Source organism: Staurois parvus, unplaced genomic scaffold, assembly GCF_062004578.1.
Source record: "Staurois parvus isolate SC_StPar_1 unplaced genomic scaffold, SC_StPar_1.0 ptg000422l, whole genome shotgun sequence".
In the NCBI taxonomy this organism is placed as follows: Eukaryota; Metazoa; Chordata; class Amphibia; order Anura; family Ranidae; genus Staurois; species Staurois parvus.
The window spans coordinates 5,966,562-5,989,858 of NW_028318218.1; the positions used below are offsets into that span (position 1 = coordinate 5,966,562).

Genomic DNA, 23,297 nt, shown 5'->3' on the forward strand with positions numbered 1-23,297 from the left:
GTTGGTGTCAGTGAGGGGAGGAATAGTGCCCCATCGTTGGTGTCAGTGAGGGGAGGAATAGTGCCCCATCGTTGGTGTCAGTGGGAGGAATAGTGCCCCATCGTTGGTGTCAGTGGAAGGAATAGTGCCCCATCATTGGTGTCAGTGGGAGGAATAGTGCTCCATCATTGGTGTCAGTGGGAGGAATAGTGCCCCATCATTGGTGTCAGTGGGAGGAATAGTGCCCCATCATTGGTGTCAGTGGGAGGAATAGTGCCCCGACATTGGTGTCAGTGGGAGGAATAGTGCCCCATCATTGGTGTCAGTGGGAGGAATAGTAACCCAACATTGGTGTCAGTGGGAGGAATAGTGCCCCATCGTTGGTGTCAGTGGGAGGAATAGTGCCCCATCATTGGTGTCAGTGGGAGGAATAGTAACCCAACATTGGTGTCAGTGGGAGGAATAGTGCCCCATCGTTGGTGTCAGTGGGAGGAATAGTGCCCCATCATTGGTGCCAGTGGGAGGAATAGTACCCCATCATTGGTGCCAGTGGGAGGAATAGTGCCCCATCATTGGTATCAGTGGGGGGAATAGTGCCCCATCATTGGTGGAGGGGGGAATAGTGCCCCATCATTGGGGTCAGGGGGGGGAATAGTGCCCCATCATTGGTGTCAGTGGGGGGGGAAAATAGTGTCCCATCGTTGGTGTCGGTGGGGGGAGGAATAGTGCCCCATCCTTGGTGTCAGTGGGGGGAGGAATAGTGCCCCATCATTGGTGTCAGTGGAGGGAGGAATAGTGCCCCATCGTTGGTGTCAGTGGGGGGAGGAATAGTGCCCCATCGTTGGTGTCAGTGGGGGGAGGAATAGTGCCCCATCGTTGGTGTCAGTGGGGGGAGGAATAGTGCCCCATCGTTGGTGTCAGTGGGGGGAGGAATAGTGTCCCATCGTTGGTGTCAGTGGGGGGAGGAATAGTGCCCCATCGTTGGTGTCAGTGAGGGGAGGAATAGTGCCCCATCGTTGGTGTCAGTGAGGGGAGGAATAGTGCCCCATCGTTGGTGTCAGTGAGGGGAGGATTAGTGCCCCATCGTTGGTGTCAGTGGGAGGAATAGTACCCTATCGTTGGTGTCAGTGGGAGGAATAGTGCCCCATCGTTGGTGTCAGTGGGAGGAATAGTGCCCCATCATTGGTATCAGTGGAAGGAATAGTGCCCCATCATTGGTGTCAGTGGAAGGAATAGTGCCCCATCATTGGTGTCAGTGGGAGGAATAGTGCCCCATCATTGGTGCCAATGGGAGGAATAGTGCCCCATCGTTGGTGTCAGTGGGGGGAGGAATAGTGCCCCATCGTTGGTGTCAGTGAGGGGAGGAATAGTGCCCCATCGTTGGTGTCAGTGAGGGGAGGAATAGTGCCCCATCGTTGGTGTCAGTGAGGGGAGGAATAGTGCCCCATCGTTGGTGTCAGTGGGAGGAATAGTGCCCCATCGTTGGTGTCAGTGGGAGGAATAGTGCCCCATCGTTGGTATCAGTGGAAGGAATAGTGCCCCATCATTGGTGTCAGTGGGAGGAATAGTGCCCCATCATTGGTGTCAGTGGGAGGAATAGTGCCCCATCATTGGTGTCAGTGGGAGGAATAGTGCCCCATCATTGGTGTCAGTGGGAGGAATAGTGCCCCATCATTGGTGTCAGTGGGAGGAATAGTGCCCCATCATTGGTGTCAGTGGGAGGAATAGTGCCCCGACATTGGTGTCAGTGGGAGGAATAGTGCCCCATCATTGGTGTCAGTGGGAGGAATAGTGCCCCATCATTGGTGTCAGTGAGAGGAAAAGTGCCCCATCATTGGTGCCAGTGGGAGGAATAGTGCCCCATCATTGGTGCCAGTGGGAGGAATAGTGCCCCATCATTGCTATCAGTGGGGGGAATAGTGCCCCATCATTGGTGGAGGGGGGAATAGTGCCCCATCATTGGGGTCAGGGGGGGAATAGTGCCCCATCGTTGGTGTCAGTGGGGGGAGGAATAGTGCCCCATCGTTGGTGTCAGTGGGGGGAGGAATAGTGCCCCATCGTTGGTGTCAGTGGGGGGAGGAATAGTGCCCCATCGTTGGTGTCAGTGGGGGGAGGAATAGTGCCCCATCGTTGGTGGCAGTGGGGGGAGGAATAGTGCCCCATCTTTGGTGTCAGTGGGAGGAATAGTGCCCCATCGTTGGTGTCAGTGGGAGGAATAGTGCCCCATCGTTGGTGTTAGTGGGAGGAATAGTACCCCATCGTTGGTGTCAGTGGGAGGAATAGTGCCCCATCGTTGGTGTCAGTGGGAGGAATAGTGCCCCATCGTTGGTATCAGTGGAAGGAATAGTGCCCCATCGTTGGTATCAGTGGAAGGAATAGTGCCCCATCATTGGTGTCAGTGGGAGGAATAGTGCCCCATCATTGGTGTCAGTGGGAGGAATAGTGCCCCATCATTGGTGTCAGTGGGAGGAATAGTGCCCCATCATTGGTGTCAGTGGGAGGAATAGTGCCCCATCATTGGTGTCAGTGGGAGAAATAGTGCCCCATCATTGGTGCCAGTGGGAGGAATAGTGCCCCATCATTGGTATCAGTGGGGGGAATAGTGCCCCATCATTGGTGGAGGGGGGAATAGTGCCCCATCATTGGTGTCAGTGGGGGGGGGGACATAGTGTCCCATCGTTGGTGTCGGTGGGGGGAGGAATAGTGCCCCATCGTTGGTGTCAGTGGGGGGAGGAATAGTGCCCCATCGTTGGTGTCAGTGGGGGGAGGAATAGTGCCCCATCGTTGGTGTCAGTGGGGGGAGGAATAGTGCCCCATCGTTGGTGTCAGTGGGGGGAGGAATAGTGCCCCATCGTTGGTGTCAGTGGGGGGAGGAATAGTGCCCCATCGTTGGTGTCAGTGAGGGGAGGAATAGTGCCCCATCGTTGGTGTCAGTGGGGGAGGAATAGTGCCCCATCGTTGGTGTCAGTGGGGGGAGGAATAGTGCCCCATCGTTGGTGTCAGTGGGGGGAGGAATAGTGCCCCATCGTTGGTGTCAGTGGGGGGAGGAATAGTGCCCCATCGTTGGTGTCAGTGGGGGGAGGAATAGTGCCCCATCGTTGGTGTCTGTGGGGGGAGGAATAGTGCCCCATCGTTGGTGTCAGTGAGGGGAGGAATATTGCCCCATCGTTGGTGTCAGTGAGGGGAGGAATAGTGCCCCATCGTTGGTGTCAGTGGGGGGAGGAATAGTGCCCCATCATTGGTGTCAGTGGGGGAGAAATAGTGCCCCATCATTGGTATTAGTGACACAAATGATGGGGCACTATTCCTCCCACTGACACCAATGATACTTACCTTGCTGACCCCTGCTCCAGCCTGGGCTCGCTCTCTCCCTCTCCCATCTACAGCCTGCATACCTGGCTGCAGCAGCAAAATTTGCACTTACCTGTCAGCTGTCTTCTTTCTCTGGCCTCTCTCTTCACTCGCTCCGGCAGCTCCCTCGATCTTCTTTGATCTACACGTGCTGCTGCTTGGCTCCTCCTCTCCAAGCTCCACCTCCTCGCCGGTGATTGGCCGCCTGTGTGCCTCTCCTGAGCTACAGTTCCGGTGGCCAATCAGCGGTGAGGAGGCGGAGCTGTTGCGTGATCCCGGAGGTGTGGCCAGGTGACAGGGGCAGCATATCATCCCGCCCACACATCGCCTGAGACAGAGGAGCGGTGTCTCGGTTCCTAAGACCATCGGAAATGTGTGTTTTCCGATGGTCTTAGGCGACCCCTGGGAAATGGTCGTTCGACCCCCAAAGGGGTCGCGACCCCCAGGTTGAGAACCGCTGCTCTATAGTATTTTTCTCTAGTATGGTTCTCTAGTAGTGATGGGCGGAACAACCCCCTGTTCGGTTCGCGGTTGAACATTCGAACCTAATGAGGGGACAATTCACTAATTGATATCTTACTGCATCTGAGTATGTGGTAAGACATCTACTAAAATACCACGAGTTATATTAAGTCATGCGCTATTTTAGTAGTGAAAATATTCGTTCATGTTTCAGCTGTCAGCAGGGTTTCCCGCTGACAGCTGAATGTAAAAAGAATTGCTGGCATTGCCCAGCAATTAAAATGTTTTTTTTTTTTAAATGTCATGGGGTCCCCCACATCCATACCAAGCCTTTCGGGTCTAGTATAGATTTTGAGGGAAACCCCCACACCAAAATTTTTTTAAAAATTGGCGTGGTGGTCCCACCCCAAAATCCATTCCAGATCCTTATCCGAGCATGCAGCCTGGCAGGTCAGGAAAGAGGGGGGACAAGCAAGCACCCTCCCCTCCTGAACCATACCAGGCCACATGCTCCCCCTCCCCCCCAAAGCACCTTGTTCTTATGTTGATGTGGACAAGAGCCTCTTCCCCACAACCATGACCAGTGGTTGTGAGGGTCTGTGGGTGGGGGAGGGGAAAAAAAAACCTCTCCGCTCTCAACGCTGGCTTCTGCCATCTGACAGCTGCGCCAGGATGACAATTCTTAAATACTGTGATGAGGTCACAAGGGGGCAGGGTCACCCCACTCCCTTGTTATGTCATTATGCTCTGTGATTGGCCAAAGCATTGCACCTGACCTGTGGTCAAGTGCATTGCTTTGGCCAATCACAATGCACTATCAGGGTGCTGTGCATTTTGTGGCGTGTGTTCGCCAAACTTATGTTCGACTCGAACATCATGCCCAATACTATTCTCTGATATCTCTCTATAGTCTCTCTCTCTCCAGATGACTCTCTAGTATATCTCTCTAGTATGCTTCTCTACAATGGTTCCCTAGTATTTCTCTCTATGTTGAATCTCTAGCATCTCTCTGTAGTATGGCTCTCTAGTATCTCTCTCTAGCATGGCTCTCTAGTATGGCTGTCTATGATGGTTCTCTAGTATCTCTCTCTAGTCTTTCTCTCTCCAGATGGCTGTCTAGTAGTTCTTTCTAAGATGGCTCTCTATTATTTATCTCTAGCATGGCTCTCTAGTATATCTCTATAGTATGGCTCTCTAGTATTTCTATCTAGTATGGCTCTCTAGGATGGCCCTCTAGTATCTCTCTCTCGAGTATAGCTCTCTAGGAAGGCTCTCTAGTATCTGTCTCTAGAATGGCTCTCTAGGATGGCTCTCTAGTATCTCTCTCTAGGATGACTCTCTAGAATTGCTCTCTAGTATTTCACTAGTATCTCTCTCTACTATGGCTCTCTAGGAAGGCTCTCTAGTATCTGTCTCTAGTATGGCTTTCTAGGATGGCTCTCTAGTATAGCTCTTTAGTATGGCTCTCTAGGATGGCTCTTTAGTATTTCTCTCTAGTATGGCTCTCTAGGATGCTCTATAGTATTTCTCTCTAGTATCTCTCTCTAGCATGGCTCTCTAGAATATTTCTCTAGGATAGCCCTCTAGTATCTTTCTCTAGGATGACTCTGTAGGATTGTTTTCTAGTATCTCTAACATTTCTCTCTAGTATGGCTCTCTAGGATGGCTCTCTAGTATCTTTCTCTACTATAGCTCTCTAGGAAGGCTCCCTAGTATCTCTCTCTAGTATGGCTCTCTAGGATGGCTCTCTAGTATGGCTCTCTAATATGGCTCTCTAGGATGGCTCTCTAGTATTTCTGCCTAGGTTGTCTCTCTAGTATCTCTTTCTAATATGGCTCTTTAGGATTGCTTTCTGATATCTATCTCTAGGATGACTCTCTAGTATCTCTCTGCAGGTTGGCTGTCTAGTATCTTTCTCTAATATGGCTCTCTAGTATCTCTCTCTAGTATGGCTCTCTAGTATCTCTTTCTAGGCTGGCTCTCTAGTATCTCTCTACAGGTTGGCTCTCTATTATCACTTTCTAGTATGGTTCATTAGTGTCTCTCTCTAGTAACTCTCTTTAGTAGAACTCTCTAGGATGACTCTCTTGTATCTCTCTTTAATATCTAGCTCTAGAATGGCCCTCTTTAGCACTGTTTGTGTCTAGAATATATAGGTATTTCAGACCTATGAGTGTGGATACAATATATCTCTTGGTGTATGGAACACAATGTATCTTTGGGGTGTATTGAATACTATGTATTTCTGGGGTGTATCTAATACAATGTATCTCCTGGGTGTAAAGAATACAATGTATCTCTGAGCTGTATCTAATACAATGTGTCTCTGGGTGTATGGAATACAATGTGTTTCTGGGATTATGGAATATAACGTATCACCAGCGTGTAAGCAATACAATGTATCTCCCCGGACGTATCTAATACAATGTATCTCCAAGGTGTATGGAATACAATGTATATCCAGGAGTATCTAATACAATGAATCTCTGAGTGTATGAATACAATGTATATCCGGGGTGTATCTAATATAATGTATCTCCAGGGTGTATCTAATATAATGTATCTCCAGGGTGTATGTAATATAATATATCTCCAGTTGTAGGAAATACAATGAATCTTCCAGCAGTATAGAGTAAAATGTATCTCCTGGGTATATCTAATACAATGTATCTGTGGGGTGTATGGAATACAATGTATCTGTGGAGTGCATCTAATACAATATATCTGTGGGGTGTATCTAATACACTGTGTCTCTGGATGTATCTAACACAATGTATCTCCTGGGTGTATCTAATACAATGTATCTGTGGGGTGTATGGAATACAATGTATCTGTGGAGTGTATCTAATACAATATATCTGTGGGGTGTATCTAATACACTGTGCCTCTGGATGTATCTAACACAATGTATCTCCTGGGTGTATCTAATACAATGTATCTGTAGGGTGTATGGCACACAATGTATCTGTGGGGTGTATCTAATACAATATATCTGTGGGGTGTATCTAATACACTGTGTCTCTGGATGTATCTAATACAATGTATCTGCAGGTGTATCTAGCAGAAGGTATCTGTGGGGTGTATCTAGTAGAATGTATCTGTGGGATGTATCTAGTAGAATGTATCTGTGGGGTTTATCTAAAACAATGTATCTACGGGGTGTATCTAATAGACTGTGGCTCTGAGTGTATCTTACAATGTATCTGTGGGGTGTATCTAATACACTGTGTCTCTGGGTGTATCTAATACAATGTATCTGCGGGGTGCATCTAATACAATGTATCTGTGGTGTGTATCTAGCAGAATGTATCTGTGGGGTTTATCTAATATACTGTGTCTCTGGGTGTATGTAATACAATGTATCTGTGGGATGTATCTAAAAGACTCTAGCTCAAAGTGTATTTAGTACAATGTATCTGTGGGTGTATCTAGTACAATGTATCTCCTGGGTGTATCAAATTTAATGTATCTATGTAAACTATCTAATAGACTGTGTCTTTGGGTGTATCTAGCAGGATGTATCTGTGGGGTGTATGTAGTAGTCTTTGTCTGTGGGGTGTATCTAATAGACTGTCTCTGGGTGTATCTAGTAGGATGTATCTGTGAGGTGTATGTAGTAGCCTTTGTCTGGGGGGGGTGTATGTAGTAGCCTCTGTCTGGGGGGGTGTATGTAGTAGCCTTTGTCTGGGGGGTGTATGTAAGTAGCCTTTGTCTGGGGGTGTATGTAGTAGCCTTTGTCTGGGGGGGGGGGGGTATGTAGTAGCCTTTGTCTGGGGGTGTATGTAGTAGCCTTTGCCTGGGGGTGTATGTAGTAGCCTTTGTCTGGGGGTGTATGTAGTAGCCTTTGTCTGGGGGTGTATGTAGTAGCCTCTGTCTGGGGGGGGGGGGTGTATGCAGTAGCCTTTGTCTGGGGGGTGTATGTAGTAGCCTTTGTCTGGGGGGTGTATGTAGTAGCCTCTGTCTAGGGGGGTATGTAGTAGCCTTTGTCTGGGGGGGGGGGGTATGTAGTAGCCTTTGTCTGGGGGGGTGTATGTGGTAGCTTTTGTCTGGGGGGGTGTATGTAGTAGCCTTTGTCTGGGGGGGGGTGTATGTAGTAGCCTTTGTCTGGGGGGGGGGGTGTATGTGGTAGCCTCTTTCTGGGGGGTGTATGTAGTAGCCCTTGTCTGGGGGTGTATGTAGTAGCCCTTGTCTGGGGGGTGTATGTAGTAGCCCTTGTCTGGGGGTGTATGTAGTAGCCCTTGTCTGCGGGTGTATGTAGTAGCCTTAGTCTGGGGGTGTATGTAGTAGCCCTTGTCTGGGGGGTGTATGTAGTAGCCCTTGTCTGGGGGTGTATGTAGTAGCACTTGTCTGGGGGGTGTATGTAGTAGCCCTTGTCTGGGGGTGTATGTAGTAGCCCTTGTCTGGGGGGTGTATGTAGTTGCCCTTGTCTGGGGGTGTATGTAGTAGCCCTTGTCTGGGGGTGTATGTAGTAGCCTTGTCTGGGGGGTGTATGTAGTAGCCTTGTCTGGGGGTGTATGTAGTAGCCTCTGTCTGGGGGTGTATGTAGTAGCCTTGTCTGGGGGTGTATGTAGTAGCCTTGTCTGGGGGTGTATGTAGTAGCCTCTGTCTGGGGGTGTATGTAGTAGCCTTGTCTGGGGGTGTATGTAGTAGCCTTGTCTGGGGGTGTATGTAGTAGCCTCTGTCTGGGGGTGTATGTAGTAGCCTTGTCTGGGGGTGTATGTAGTAGCCTCTGTCTGGGGGTGTATGTAGTAGCCTTGTCTGGGGGTGTATGTAGTAGCCTTGTCTGGGGGTGTATGTAGTAGCCTTGTCTGGGGGTGTATGTAGTAGCCTTGTCTGGGGGTGTATGTAGTAGCCTTGTCTGGGGGTGTATGTAGTAGCCTCTGTCTGGGGGTGTATGTCAGGCAGGGAGTGGAGGCAGTGAGATGGGGAGAGGAGAGGGATGACCTTGGCTCACCCTGGCTCTGTCCCCCCCATGTGGTGCTGATGCTGGGAGAGGTTTGCTGCAGTGGCTCAGCTCGGTATCGCTGTGTAGTCAGTGACAGGAGGGGGGCAGTCTGCCTTCCATCCCCCCCCCCCCCCCCCTCCATCCTCCATCCTCCATAGTACGATCATCCCATTCATGCCATTCCTGACACAGTGACAGGCGGCGGGGAGAAGGCAGTCCGGTGTCCGGCGGACAGACAGAGCTCCATTGTGTGTGATGGGGGAGAGTGAGGAGATGTGAGCGCATGTCTCATCCCTTCACTAGACGCCCCTCCACCGCCAGCGCCGACTCCACCATCTTGCATGTGGAAGGATCTCCGGAGCTCTCCCGGGGCTATGGACACTGCGGGAAGGAGCAGGCTGGGCAGCATGGCATGCTAGACGGGCAGCCTCCCTCCTCTCCTCCTCCTCCTCCTCCTCCTCCTCCTCGGCTTCTCCGCGGCATCCAGAGAGACACAGCCAGAGAAGATGCGGATTATCTGCCAGCACATTGTCTTCTTAGTCTCGGGATTTTGGGGCTTTGCCTTGGGAGCCTTCCCTAGCAGCGTGCAGATAGGTAAGGAGCTGGGCATGGAGGTTGGTGGGCACCCAGGGGGTACTTACAGCTGCTCAGGGGCACTTGGGGCTCATTGGCTGCAACTTGGAGCTGATTGCATGGCCACATCATGACTATCATGGTCATTGACTCCTATGGCTCCAACGTCTTCCGTAGCTATGTTGGTCATTGACTCCTATGGCTCCAACCTCTTCCATAGCTATGTTGGTCGTTGAGTTCTATGGCTCCAACCTCTTCCGTAGCTATGTTGGTCGTTGAGTTCTATGGCTCCAACCTATTCCGTAGCGTCATACTCATATGCAAGCGTAGCCCCAAAGAGCTTGCTAGCTAAAGGATCTCAAGTGTAGAGGATCCCTCTCTTCCACAACCCTTCCCTGGTGTTGTGCCACTGCATAACCTCTTGGTTGGTCAACCCAACCACCGTTGTGCCAGCAATATCTAGAGCTGTGGTTGACACCTGAGAATCAAGAGTTTCTGCAGTAGCTAGAATGATCAATAATGATTAACAGGTCTTTTCAGCTCATAAGATGATATCGACCCCAAGGGTAACCCACCCCTCCTTCCTTAACCCTTCTCTGGCAATCTGCCACCATGTAACCTCTTGGTTGGTCAACCCAACCACCACTGTGCCAGCAATGTCTACAGCTGTGATTGACAGCGGAAAGTCAAGAGTTTCTGCAGTAGATCGAGTGATCAGTAATGATTAATGGGTCTTCAGCTCATCAGATGACATCTACCCCCAAGGATAGCCCAACCACCCCCTTCCCCAACCCTTCCTTGGTTATCTGCTACCATATAACCTCTTGCTTGGTCAACCCAACCACCATTGTGCCAACAATTTCTACAGCTGTGATTGACAGCTGAGAATCAAGAGTTTCTGCAGTAGCTAGAGTGTCCAGTAATGGTTAACAGGTCTGTTCAGCTCATCAGATGACATCTGCCCCCAAGGGTAACCCAACCCCTTCCCCAATCCTTCTCTGGTGATCTGCCACTACATAACCTCTCAGTTGGTCAACCCAACAGACACCATTGTGCCAGCAGTGTCTAGAATTGTGATTGACAGCTGAGAGTCCAGAGTTTCTGCAGCAGCTAGTGAGATCAATAGTGATTAACAGGTCTGTTTGAGTCATCAGAGGGTAACCCCCACCGGCTACCCAGGCCTGGCTGCCCCTGCATTGTGTGGATGCCTGATGTGTGTGATGGGATTGCTGCAGTAGTGGTGCTGTCCTGTTCTTGTGCAGTCTCCCCCATCATCATCATCTCTACATGATGGCTAGTTGGAAAGTTGAGCAGTCGTGCACTGCGTCCCTTTCGGCGAAAGCCTCCACTCTACTTTGATGGCATCTCTACACTAGGATGGCTTTTAATATCTTGCAGCTCACCTCTGCATCATTTATTGCACCGTAGTTTCCGAGAGGAGGGGGGTTAATGAGATTCTGAGAGCAGACTGACTTTTTGTCCTCTCTGTATAATAAGACACTGCTTCTGTTCAGACGGATAAAGAAGTTCCTTTAAATCCGTTGGCCATTTCATTGAATATTGAGAGCCAGTACTTTGATTTCTACAGTTGATAGGACATTGTCACTTCAGTTTTTTTATTGCAGCATGGAAGATATCAGTAAAACCCATAATGCATTAAGGTCAGTTGTACATATGGAATATATTTATGGGATGGGGCAGGGCCAACATGGAGTGTGGTGTCAGATGAAAACTAGCTAGTGGTCCTAAAAGTGGCTTGTGTCCAGATTTCAACTGATCCCTTTTCCATAGGTTCATGGACATCATTATTTTTAGGGTGCAGACACTTAACCTATCCTGAGCAATGTTTGTAGCTGGTGTTCAAAGGTGGACACATATTACAGCAGTTTAGGTATCTGCCAACCATGGCGCTCATAGGTTGGCCATAGACACATATATCTGTCACCAAAAATGACAAAAGGTGAGAGGTATGCGGAGCGAATGACTCGGGGAACAGTCGGTCTCTGACATTTCTCACTCGAGCTTATTTTTTGATGATTTTATTTTTCCCCCCTTATCTTTGTAGAAAAGGAAGCCATCTCTGATTGGTCACAAGTACTGAATTCAACCCTGCCAGTGATTGTGAGTGCCTAGTTATATATGGGCTCCCTGTCTATCAGGTGATGTTTGGAATGGTTGTATAGATGTCAATACAGTCCAGCTCAGCCACTCTCAACCAGGGTTCCTCCAGATGTTGCTAGGGGTTCCTTAACCTGTAGGTGATTGACCTTCCATGTGATGGTTCCTGCATAGTTTCGGGTTCAGTGCTATTTAGCGGCGCCAGCGGCATGACACCAGTGATGGTTTTCAGTGTCTGTATAGCTGGCATTCTGACTACCAATATAAGGGGTGTTCTTCTCACTGACCATCACTGTAAGGGGGATTCTGTCCCTGACCACCAATGTAAGGGGATAGGGGTATTATTCCCACTGACTATAAATGTAAGGGGGAATTCTCCCCATTGACCATCAATGTAAGGAGCAGCAAGCATGTAAGAGGGCATGCTTCCCACTGACCCCCAGTGCAAGATGAACATTCTTCCAGCTGATCAATATGAAGGGGGCATTCTTCTCACTGTCTGTATAGCTGGTATTTTGACCACCACTGTAGGGGGCATTCTTTCCACTGAACATTAATGTAAGAGGGGCATTCTTCCCACTGACCACCTATGTAAGGGGCATTCTTCTCACACAGCACCAATGTAAAAAGGGGGAATTCTTCCCACTGCCTACCAAAGTAAGGGGCATTCTACCCACTGCCCACCAATGTAAGTGGCATTCTTCTCATTCATCACCAGTGAAAAGGGCATTCTTCTCATTCACCGCCAGTGAAAAGAGCATTTTTCTCACTCACCACTAATGTAAGACGGGCATTCTTCTCACTGACCACCAATGTAAGAGGCATTCTTCTCATTCACCACCAATGTAAAAGGGGGCATTCTTCCTTCTGCCCACCAATGTAAGGGACATTCTTCTCACTGCCTACCAATGTAAGGGGCATTCTACCCACTGCCCACCAATGTAAGGGGCATTCTCACTCACCACCAATGTAAAAGGGGACATTCTTCCTTCTGCCCACCAATGTAAGGGCCATTCTTCAATCTGCCTACCAATGTAAAGGGCATTCTACCCACTGCCCACCAATGTAAGGGGCATTCTTCTGCTCGCTACCAATGTAAGTGTCACTCTTTCCACTGACTACCAACGTAGGAGGTATTCCTCCCACTGCCCATCAATGGAAGGAGCATTCTTCTCACTGCCTACCAATGTAAGGGGCATTCTTCTCACTGCCCACCAATGTAAGGGGCATTCTTCTCACTGCCCACCAATGTAAGGGGCATTCTTCCCACTGCCCACCAATGTAAGGGGCATTCTTCCCACTGCCCACCAATGTAAGGGGCATTCTTCTCACTCACCACTAATGTAAGGGGCATTCTTCTCACTCACCACTAATATAAGGGGCATTCTTCTCACTCACCACTAATGTAAGGGGCATTTATCCCCCTGACCACCAATATAAAGGACATTCTTTACACTGCCCCAATGAATAAATTTAAGCACATTATTTCATGTGTCCCCTTGAAAGTTGAGAAATGCCGGGCTTACAATCCTCTTTGGTCCCTAGTAAAATGTGTAGCTCATTCATTTCCCATACCTAGCAAAAATAATGATGAACTGATATTGCTTCATAAAGTGTAAGATTTAGCCCGGCAACCAAGCTGTGATTCAAGCGTTTCCCCCTGCACTGAGCAATGCGATCTGCCTGTCACTCCATGCACATGTCACATATCAATGCCTCTAATTAATGGAGCGGAATGCTGCCAGTCCTTATTGCACCTGCATACGATGAACTGATTATCTGGCTGGATGTGTGCACTTATAACTCTACCCGCTTTTCTTTTTTTTTTTTTCAGGTGGGCTTTTCATCCGAAATACAGATCAGGAATATACTGCTTTCCGATTAGCGATTTTTCTCCATAACACAAGCCCCAATGAGTCGGAAGCACTTTTTAACTTGGTTCCTCACGTAGACAACATAGAAACAGCCAACAGTTTCGCCGTTACAAATGCCTGTAAGTATGCATTGGATGGATGTGCGGAAGTCGTGGATAAATGGAAGCCATTTATGAGATACTTGTTCTTACACAGGCATGTGGAGGGACCCTACCATTCATCTTTTGTATTCCCTGAAAGCAGAATACTTGTTAGCTCCTGACCGTAGAAATCGCCTTCTATTCACTCTGCTGACTAATCAGATATGACATTTTCTTGGTAATGTTATGCAGACAGGGTAGTCCACCGAGGAGGGGGATGGTGGTAAGAGAGACGTGACAGTATACAGTTGATATCCACTGCCAGATGAACATACCCAATCCCCATCCAATTCCAGCTGTTCAGATATACATTAGTTCAATAACGCATTAATAATGATAATGGAAATATGCAAAGTGTGGTTACCGTTAGCAACCCTTCATGTGTCAGTTTACTGACACCAGATCAGTGACAGTATTTGCTATGGGCCCTGCATTTCGCCTTATTAAATAAAAGTGGCAGTTGGATGCGTCCTTGGTAAATTTGCGGCTGTGCTCTTCTAAATTATCATTAGTGTTTTTTTATGTTGCCTGTCATGTTACATAAATATAGTCAGCACTAAAATAAGAAGTGACATGTACCAATTGTAAAAGTGATGCGATGACAATGTGGCGGTTTTCGGACTGAGGTGTTAAAACTGGAAAAAAATGAATTGTTATATCACCCAATCAGACACCAGCTTTGCTCTGTTCTACACTTTGATGCTGTGTATGTTGATTGGTTGCCATAGACAGGATGTTAATATTTATTTCCTACAGATTTATTTTGGAAATGAATGTAGGGAGCGGTGAAAAATCCCAGATTAATGATCATTAGGACCAGTATACATCTGTGTGTTATATGTGTTGACGCATTCAAAATGAATGGCATCGCAATGCATCATCACAACAGTGCATGGCAATACATCATAGTGCGTTGCACCCAAAATTTTGTGACATGTTCGGTCTTTCAGATGTCTTGGTGCGCCAAAGCCCATTGTTTTTTTGGGGAGAACTTGCAATGCAAGTCAATGCAATTCGTGTTAACGCATGATATAATGCATGAAACGCACAACACAAAGATAAATGGACTCTCAATCTAGACAGACTGAACCAATAAAAATGTAGCTGCTATGGATAACAGCTGCATTGCTTTATAGCAGTGGTCTCCAAACCGTGGCCTTTTGCTAGCCTTTATCCGGCCCTTGGGGATTTTTTTCTTCAAATAATATGAGGCACTATTCTTCCTACTGACACCAACAGCGGGGCATAATTCTTGCCACTAACACTAAAGATAGGACACTATTCCACACACTAGTATCAATGATGGGGCACAAATGTTCGCACTGACACAAACAATGGGGCACTATTTCTTCCAGTGGTGCCAATGATGGGGAACTATTCCTCCCACTGACACAATGATGGGGCACTATTCCTCCCACTGATACCAATGATGGGGCACTATTCCTTCCACTGATACCAATGCTGGGGCACTATTCCTTCCACTGATACCAATGATGGTGTACTATTCCTTCCACTGATACCAATGATGGGGCACTATTCCTCCCACTGATACCAATGCTGGGGCACTATTCCTTCCACTGATACCAATGATGGGGCACTATTCCTTCCACTGATACCAATGATGGGGCACTATTCCTTCCACTGATACCAATGATGAGGAACTATTCCTTCCACTGATACCAATGATGGGGCACTATTCCTCCCACTGATACCAATAATGGGGCACTTTTCCTCCTACTAATTCCAATGATGGGGCATTACTCTTCCTCCTACTGACCACCAACCCTGAGGACATGTTTATTCTCACCGATGCTGAGCCCGGGATATTTTCTACCCTAATGACTACAATCTGACCCTCCATAAAGTTTGAAGGACAGTAAACTGGCCCTTTGTTTGAAAAGTTTGGAGACCCCTGCTCTAATGCACGGGTCCCCGAACTGTGGCCCTTTGCTTGCCTTAATTCGGCCCTTGGAACATTATTTCTCCCACTGACACCAACAATGAGGCACCATTCCTGCTACTGACACCAACAATGAGGCACAATGATGGGGCACTATTGGTTTAATTGACACCAATAATGTACACTGTTGCTTTCACTGATAACAATGATGGGGCATGATTCCTCCCACAGACACCAACAGTGGGGCACCATTCCTCCCACTGACATTAACAATGGTGCACTATTCTTCTAACTGACACCATTGATTGGGTACTATTCCTCCCTCTAACAGCAGCAAAGGGGACTATTCTTCCCACTTATACCAACAATTACCACTATTCCTCCCACAGTTATCAATAATGAGACATTATTCCTCTTTCTACAGACCATAGGTACTATGTCATTTTTTATACTTCCACAGACATAGAAGTTGGCCCTCTCTTTTGAAAGTTTGGAGACCCCTGCTCTATAGCACTACCCGTCTTAAAGAGTACCTGTCACTATTGGACTTATGTATGAAAGTGAATATTTTTAGTTTTAAATAAATATGTAACTCTACAGACCTAATTTAGAAATTACTATATCTGCCCGCCTATTATACTTTTCTTGAAGCCGAACTCTGGGAACTAGACAAAATCTACCTTTGCAGTGGTATCCCCCGCAGTGCAAGGGTTAAATGCTCATTTTGTCTCGGGGTGCAGGGAAAAGGTGTATTGCTTGTCCTATCTCACAGTCGGGCAGCCACCAGCGCTCTTCTATTCTACCTGACTCTCCGGGCTGTGGGCAGACTCATGGCATCATTACTAACAATGCAGGGCTATTAGCCCTGCATTGTACATGGAAGGAGGCAGGCATGTAACCACTGCTAAGGGCACCTTGGAGAGGTGGCAGTGCGTGACCGGTCGCATGGATGGGGGAAGCCTGCTGGACCCAGGAGTAAGCTAAGTAATACACGTTATCCCTGTGCCCGTAGACTAAACAAGTATGTATCCCTTGCAGTGAGTGTGTTGGGGGTGGGGTATCCACTGTAAGAGTAGATGCTGTCTAATTTCTGGGGTTCAGCTTTAATTTGTCTGAGTCAGATTCCATAGATTCAGATCAAATAAATAAACACAAGTTTGCTATTATCATGATTGGATGACTAAAGTGGGTCGTCACCAGGGGCAGACTGACCATTCGAGCACTCGGGCACTGCCCGAGGGCCCAGGGTCAGTAGGGGGCCCCATGAGATGCCCCTGGTAGCTTTCATTGGCTTTTTCATAGGCTTTTTTTGGGTGTGGGCGAGGACACAGGGGCCCCATGATCCCCTATTGCCCGGGGGCCCCATGAGTTGTCAGTCCGCCCCTGGTCGTCACTTTTTTTTTTTTTGCGTGAACATTCTCAACTCCTAAAGGCACTGTACTTACCTTGATGTGGAAAAGAGGGATAGCGGCACTCCAAAGTCAGGACAAACAGACTTATTTATTTAATCCTTACAGTTGAAAAGTGCCAAAAACACAGCTCCAGGATAGCCAGTTAACGCGTTTCACACATTATTATTATACAGTATTTACAGATCAGTTCTTATTCATAACTGTATGGATTAAATACAGAAGCCCATTTGTTGTGACTTTGGAGTACCGCTATCCTTCTTTTCCACATTGATCTACCTACAGCTCAGACCAAGCTGGCACCCCGGTACACTCTGGCTCTGAAATCCTACAGGCTTGCCTATGAGCTGTGTGTACCCTACATATTTTTTACTTACCTCCTCTTTAATGCAGGCCATACATGGGTTGAATTCCGAACAAATTTTCTTTTGAAAATCGGAAATTTTGTGCGTTTTGTAATGCGATGGTACCACCATTGATTTCGAAATTCAACCAACCGAGCCTTCAATTTCACCTCGTGTTGTTACAGAAAAGAATTTTCGTGGCCAAGAATTTTCTTTAATTTCCACGTCACCGCTTTATATTTCTTTGACGATTCTCCCATCATTGATTCAAAATTGGTTTGTTTTTCAAAACATTTCCAACATGCCGATCACTCAAATTCGATGGTCACACGAAAATCCCACTGATGAAGCGAAATTCGAACAAAAAATTCTTAGTAAAGATTTTTGAAAGAAAATTCTTTCGGAATACGACCCGTGTATGGCCGGCTTTACAGTCTTGATCCCTCACCGGCGCTGAAATGTTCTCCACAGGTGCTGGTCTTTAGGCATCTCCATTGGCCGACGTGAGATGATGTAAATCTTGTGCATGCGCAGGAATTCGTTATCCCAGCACACAGGGGCCGTGCTGGTGATATAATCTGAGCTGCAAATGTACAGCTCAAGTAAATGCTGTGGAAGACTGTGGACAGGCAGGCAGGTTCTTGCTCGCAGTCTGCTGTAATATACCTTCAGTTCCACCTTAAAGCAAAATTTTGTCAGCAGGCAGGCATTTTATTAAAGAAAAGGCATGCCATGTCTCTTCTACAATTAAAAAACCTGCCTCCTCGCAAACCTTTTTTCTGAATGTACTCAGCTCAGTGTACATTTATGGCATTTCACAAATAAACTCCTGTGCGCATGCATGGGAGTTATGTTATTCTGGCTTGACCAATCAGGTCGGCCAAAGATGCTGAACCTGGAAGAAGCTGGAGGGAAGATGTTGGTGTCGGTGAGGGAGCTAGCAGATGTTGAAACAGTGAAGCCCACTGTGAACCGCATGTGAATCGCACAGGAACCACACTGCATTCATGTGCAAATCACATGATTCAGTGCGGCGTGATTTGAGCCCATTTATTTTTAATGGGCTCAAATCGCACCCCATCGCACCAAGGTGTGCCTGCACCTTTTTTGGGGCCACACTGCAACTGGATCACATGGTCATTTTGTACCATGTGATCCTGTACAGGCAAACCGCACTGCGTTTGTGATCCATTTGGGGTGTCTTTACCCCCGGTTCACAAATATGCGGCATTGCGGGCCACGTTTTGCACGGGCATGAAAATGGACTCCCTTCCCATGACATGCAGGGAAGAAGTCCTTGCACTTGTTTGTAAAACGCAGCCCGCACGGGAACCTCGGTTCCCAACACGGTTGCGTTTTCCAGTGCGGGCGCCGTGCCATTAGAAATAATGGCACCCGCCCGCGGGTCCGCATTTCTCTGTGCGGGTGGTGCGGCTGCATGGATTTTCGTGTGGATCCGCATCAGCACCACCCGCACAGATGTGAACCCAGGGTCAAGATTGCACCTGCTGCAGATCGCCAGGGCAGTGCAATCTGAATGCAGTGCTGAAAACGTGCAGGGATTGCAGAGTGTATGAAACTAGGCTTCGTTAGGATTTGTTCATACCAGGGGCGGACTGACCATTTGTAAACTCGGGTACTGCCTGAGGGCCCGGGGTCAGTAGGGGGCCCTATGAGATGCCCCTGGTACCTTTTTCATAGGCTTTTTTGAGTTTGGGCAAGGACACAGGGGCCCCATGATCCCCTATTGCCCGGGGGCCCCATGAGTTGTCAGTCCGCCCCTGGTTCATACCAGTGTCCCTTTTGTAAGGACAGTATTGGGTGGTGCATTGTGCTATTACAACGCATCACACTGTTTACTTTTTTCTTAACTTTATTAATGTGTCACAAAAGGACACTGTATTTAGGTCTATGCACTTGCTGTGGTGACGTGCGGTGCAGTAAGCTGAAGTGCATAAAAAATTTCTGCATTTTCATGCAACGCCCAGCGTCTCACTTTAATGCAGCACAGAAAACAATTATTTGTTATGTTCCCTCGTGTGTGAACGAGCCTTAAGACTCAGACAACCACATAAGTGGACATATATAAATCTTTCATGAATAAGCCGGTACAATTGTAATCATTTAAGGCTGAAAATTCATATTGCTGCAGCCCAGCCGTGACTGGTTCTCTTTAAGTAATATGCTAGTGCGAAGGGTAATGAAGACGTGCAGTCATCCATAACAACCAATCATATTTCAGCTTATTGAGGTCACAGCGGTTGCTACGGGTTGTTGCAGTGTATGAATTGCTTGGTCACCTTAATAAATAATCCGACATGTTGCTAAATAGGTAATTTTAATACCATCACTGTGACCATTTCTTTTTTTTTCTTTTTTTTTTTTTTTTGTTAGTTGTTTACGCTGTAGGCTTTTTTCCCTGATATAGCCCATGTGTATTTTTGATGGCTGCTAGAAAGGTCTTAAGGATATGCAGCAAATCCAGACAACAGAGTTGGGATTAACATAATGCAGATGCAGCTTCTGCTTCAATGTATAGAATGGTTGTCTTGGCTGGATACAATAGCCATATAAAACAACAACGATCCATTGTCTTTTTGTTTTGCTACGGATTTTGTATTTGTTTATTGGAGGATTGGAGTAGAAATGCTGCATTGGGTGCCTTTTGTGGTTTAATGTGTGTATCGCCTTTTGGGAAAGCACTTGCTACAGCGGTTATGCAGTGGCCTGGAAATTAGGCAGCCAGTGATGTGGAAGGTTATCTTTATAAGTAGGTTGACGCTGAAGCTTGATCTGCTGATGTCACTTAAGGCTGCCCTGCTCCTATATTCTGGGTTATAAATGTCTGTTATCATCACGTAATGCATAGATCCTCCGAGTGTGTCTCCGTGCATCCATACATAAGTGCCAGAGCAAGTTAAAATCTGCTCTACTCCGTTTCACAGAAGACACTATCTGGAACTGCTGCCACATACTGAGCTGTTATCAGCCCAGGCACCAAATGATTACTCTGCCTATGACTGCTGAATTTGGGGAATTTGCATTGCATGTGGCAGTTTGCTACGCTGGGGTCGAACGTTTTGTCAGCATTAGAGGAGTAAATTGTTCTGTAATTAATCCTTTCAGTAAGAAGTAAGTTCCGGTTTGTATTACTTAACCACTTGAGCTCCGGAAGATTTTTACCCCCTTCATGACCAGGCCATTTTTTTTTTTTGCTATTTAGCACTGCTCTACCTTAACTGGTAATTGTGCGGTCATACGACGCTGTAAGCAAACAAAATTCATATCATTTTTTTTTTCAAACAAATAAAGCTTTCTTTTGGTGGCATTTGATCACTAGGTTTTTTTTTATTTTTTGCAATATAAACAAAAAAAAAAAAATATTGAAAAAAAAACCCATAATGTTCTCTTTTCTGCTTTAAAACATATCCAATAAGAAAATAAAAAGAAATCTAATTTCTTCATAAATTTTGGTCAAAATGTATTCTGCTACATGTGTTTGGTAAAAAAAAATCCCAATAAGTGTATATTGATTGGTTTGCATGAAAGTTATAGAGTCTATAGAATTAATTGGTGCTCAACCCGTGCCCCCCCCCCCCCAGTTGTTGCAGAACTACAAGTCCCATCATGCCTCTGTCTTTGGGAGGCATTCTTGCAACTGTCAGCCTTGCAATGTTTCATGGGACTTGTTGTTCTGCAACAGCTGGAGGTCCACAGGTAGAGCAACCATGGTATAGATACTGGAATGTTTATTTAATTATTAGATTAGTAATGGTGGTGATCAGCGACTTATGTGGGACTACGATAGTGCTGCGGGCAGTCTGACACTAACTGACACTGGGGGGAACTGACTAACTGCCACTGACATCACCAGTGACACTAATACAGTAAACAGTGCTAATAATATACGCTGTCACTGTACTAATGACTCTGGATGGGAAGGAGTTTACATCTAAGGCGATCAAGGGGTTGAATGTGTGTCTAACAATGTTTAGTATGTGTAATATGTACTATTTTATTAGGCAATGTACTGGTGTTTACTCCCTGCTTTGCAGGGAGAAAAAAACAGCACATCACTACAGTCTGAAGAGAGCCCTGTGTTGTTTACCAACACATAGCTCTCTTCTGTCATTCGTCTAGCTGAATTTGGGGAATTTGCATTGCATGTGGCAGTTTGCTACGTTGGGGTCGAACATTTTGTCAGCATTAGAGGAGTAAATTGTTCTGCAATTAATCCTTTCAGTAAGAAGTAAGTTCCGGTTTGTATTACTTAACCACTTGAGCTCCGGAAGATTTTTACCCCCTTCATGACCAGGCCATTTTTTTTTTGCTATTTAGCACTGATCTACCTTAACTGATAATTGTGCGGTCATACTACGCTGTAAGCAAACAAAATTCATATCATTTTTTTTTTTCAAACAAATAAAGCTTTCTTTTGGTGGCATTTGATCACCACTAGGTTTTTTTTATTTTTTGCAATATAAACAAAAAAAATATTGAAAAAAAACACAATATGTTCTCTTTTCTGCTTTAAAACATATCCAATAAGAAAATAAAAAGAAATCTAATTACTTCATAAATTTTGGTCAAAATGTATTCTGCTACATGTCTTTGGTAAAAAAAAATCCCAATAAGTGTATATTGATTGGTTTGCATGAAAGTTATAGAGTCTATAGAATTAATTGGTGCTCAACCCGTGCCCCCCCCCCCCCAGTTGTTGCAGAATTACAAGTCACATCATACCTCTGTCTTTGGGAGGCATTCTTGCAACTGTCAGCCTTGCAATGCCTCATGGGACTTGTTGTTCCAACAGCTGGAGGTCCACAGGTAGAGCAACCATGGTATAGATACTGGAATGTTTATTTATATATTACATTAGTAATGGCAGTGATCAACGACTTATGTGGGACTACGATAGTGCTGCGGGCAGTCTGACACTAACTGACACTGGGGGGAACTGACTAACTGCCACTGACATCACCAGTGACACTAATACAGTAAACAGTGCTAATAATATACGCTGTCACTGTACTAATGACTCTGGATGGGAAGGAGTTTACATCTAAGGCGATCAAGGGGTTAAATGTGTGTCTAGCAATGTTTAGTATGTGTAATATGTGTTATTTTATTAGGCAATGTACTGGTGTTTACTCCCTGCTTTGCAGGGAGAAAAAAACAGCACATCACTACAGTCTGAAGAGAGCCCTGTGTTGTTTACCAACACATAGCTCTCTTCTGTCATTTGTTTAGCTGATCAGCAGGTCCCAGCTATAAATCATTAGCTGGGGCCTGCTGATCAGCTTGTGTTGCAGCGAGCGCACCAGGAAGAAAGCCACGATGTACAAGTACATGATTGTGCATTTAAGAATCGACCTGCCACAGTAAATGCACTGCCGCAGGTTGGCAAACGGTGAAGCTGGCCATATATGGTTAGAATTTTGTTCGAAAATTTCCACTTTTGGAGCGCTTGTTCAATTTTGTTAATGATAATAGGAACCAATGATCATTTTCAACTGTAGTTATGAGAAAAATTGAAGGCAGAGGATAGGAAATGTTTCTTGTTTCTTTTTGAACAAATGAAATTCTGTTAGTGTGGTTCTTATTTGAAAAAAAATCATACTTATTGTAAAGAGCATGTGCTATGAAAAGTTTCATCTGGAAATAGAACATTCGTGGTCATGAACATTCATTGTTTTAAATGATTATGTATAGTATAGAGATGGAATAAAGAACAATACAAAGGTTTCTGTTTAGTGTATATAAATTTAGATTTATACGTAAATTCTAGTACATATATTTAGAATATACAGGATGCCAGGGATGGGTCCTGGATGGGAGGTATGTGTCCCCATTGTTTGGGTTGTGGTCCATTTAAAGGGGACAACAGGAACAGAAAGTACTTAAGGATTCTCGCCCATGAGGGATTTCAGGTCGATCCCATAAATAAAACTGACTTTCAGTTCTCCCAGGATTATTAAAGTGGTTCTAAAGGAATAAGGTTTTTTACCTTAATGCATTCTGTGCACTAACATTAAAAACCTTACAACATCACCTCCCCATAGTGTCCCCTTAAACTCTTACCTGGTTCCTCTTTTGATCCAGCATACCCGTCTGCAGTAGTGCTGCTTTTTCTGTCTCTTCTCTCAGGACACAGAGGCAGCAGAGGTATCCATTGGCTCCTGCTGCTGTCAATCAAATCTTG

The 23,297-nt window shown here is 46.3% G+C and overlaps 1 protein-coding gene across 10 annotated transcripts in view; it reads left to right on the forward strand.

Annotated features, from left to right (window-relative positions):
• Window positions 1–8,869: 8,869 nt before the first annotated feature.
• Window positions 8,870–23,297, forward strand: part of GRIA4 (glutamate ionotropic receptor AMPA type subunit 4) — a 440,006-nt gene continuing 425,578 nt past the window's right edge. For 4 of the 10 annotated variants that reach the window (XR_016314183.1, XR_016314182.1, XM_089687283.1 and 1 more), the window contains exons 1-2: window positions 8,871–9,331; window positions 13,263–13,421. Coding sequence is in view for 8 of the 10 variants with exons in the window: in XM_089687283.1 (XP_089543409.1) it covers window positions 9,244–9,331; window positions 13,263–13,421 (247 nt within the window). In the remaining 2 variants the exon portion in view is untranslated. Of the gene's footprint in view, window positions 9,332–13,262; window positions 13,422–23,297 lie in introns of all 10 variants that reach the window. The other 6 variants (XM_089687287.1, XM_089687286.1, XM_089687284.1 and 3 more) reach the window with 3 other exon arrangements.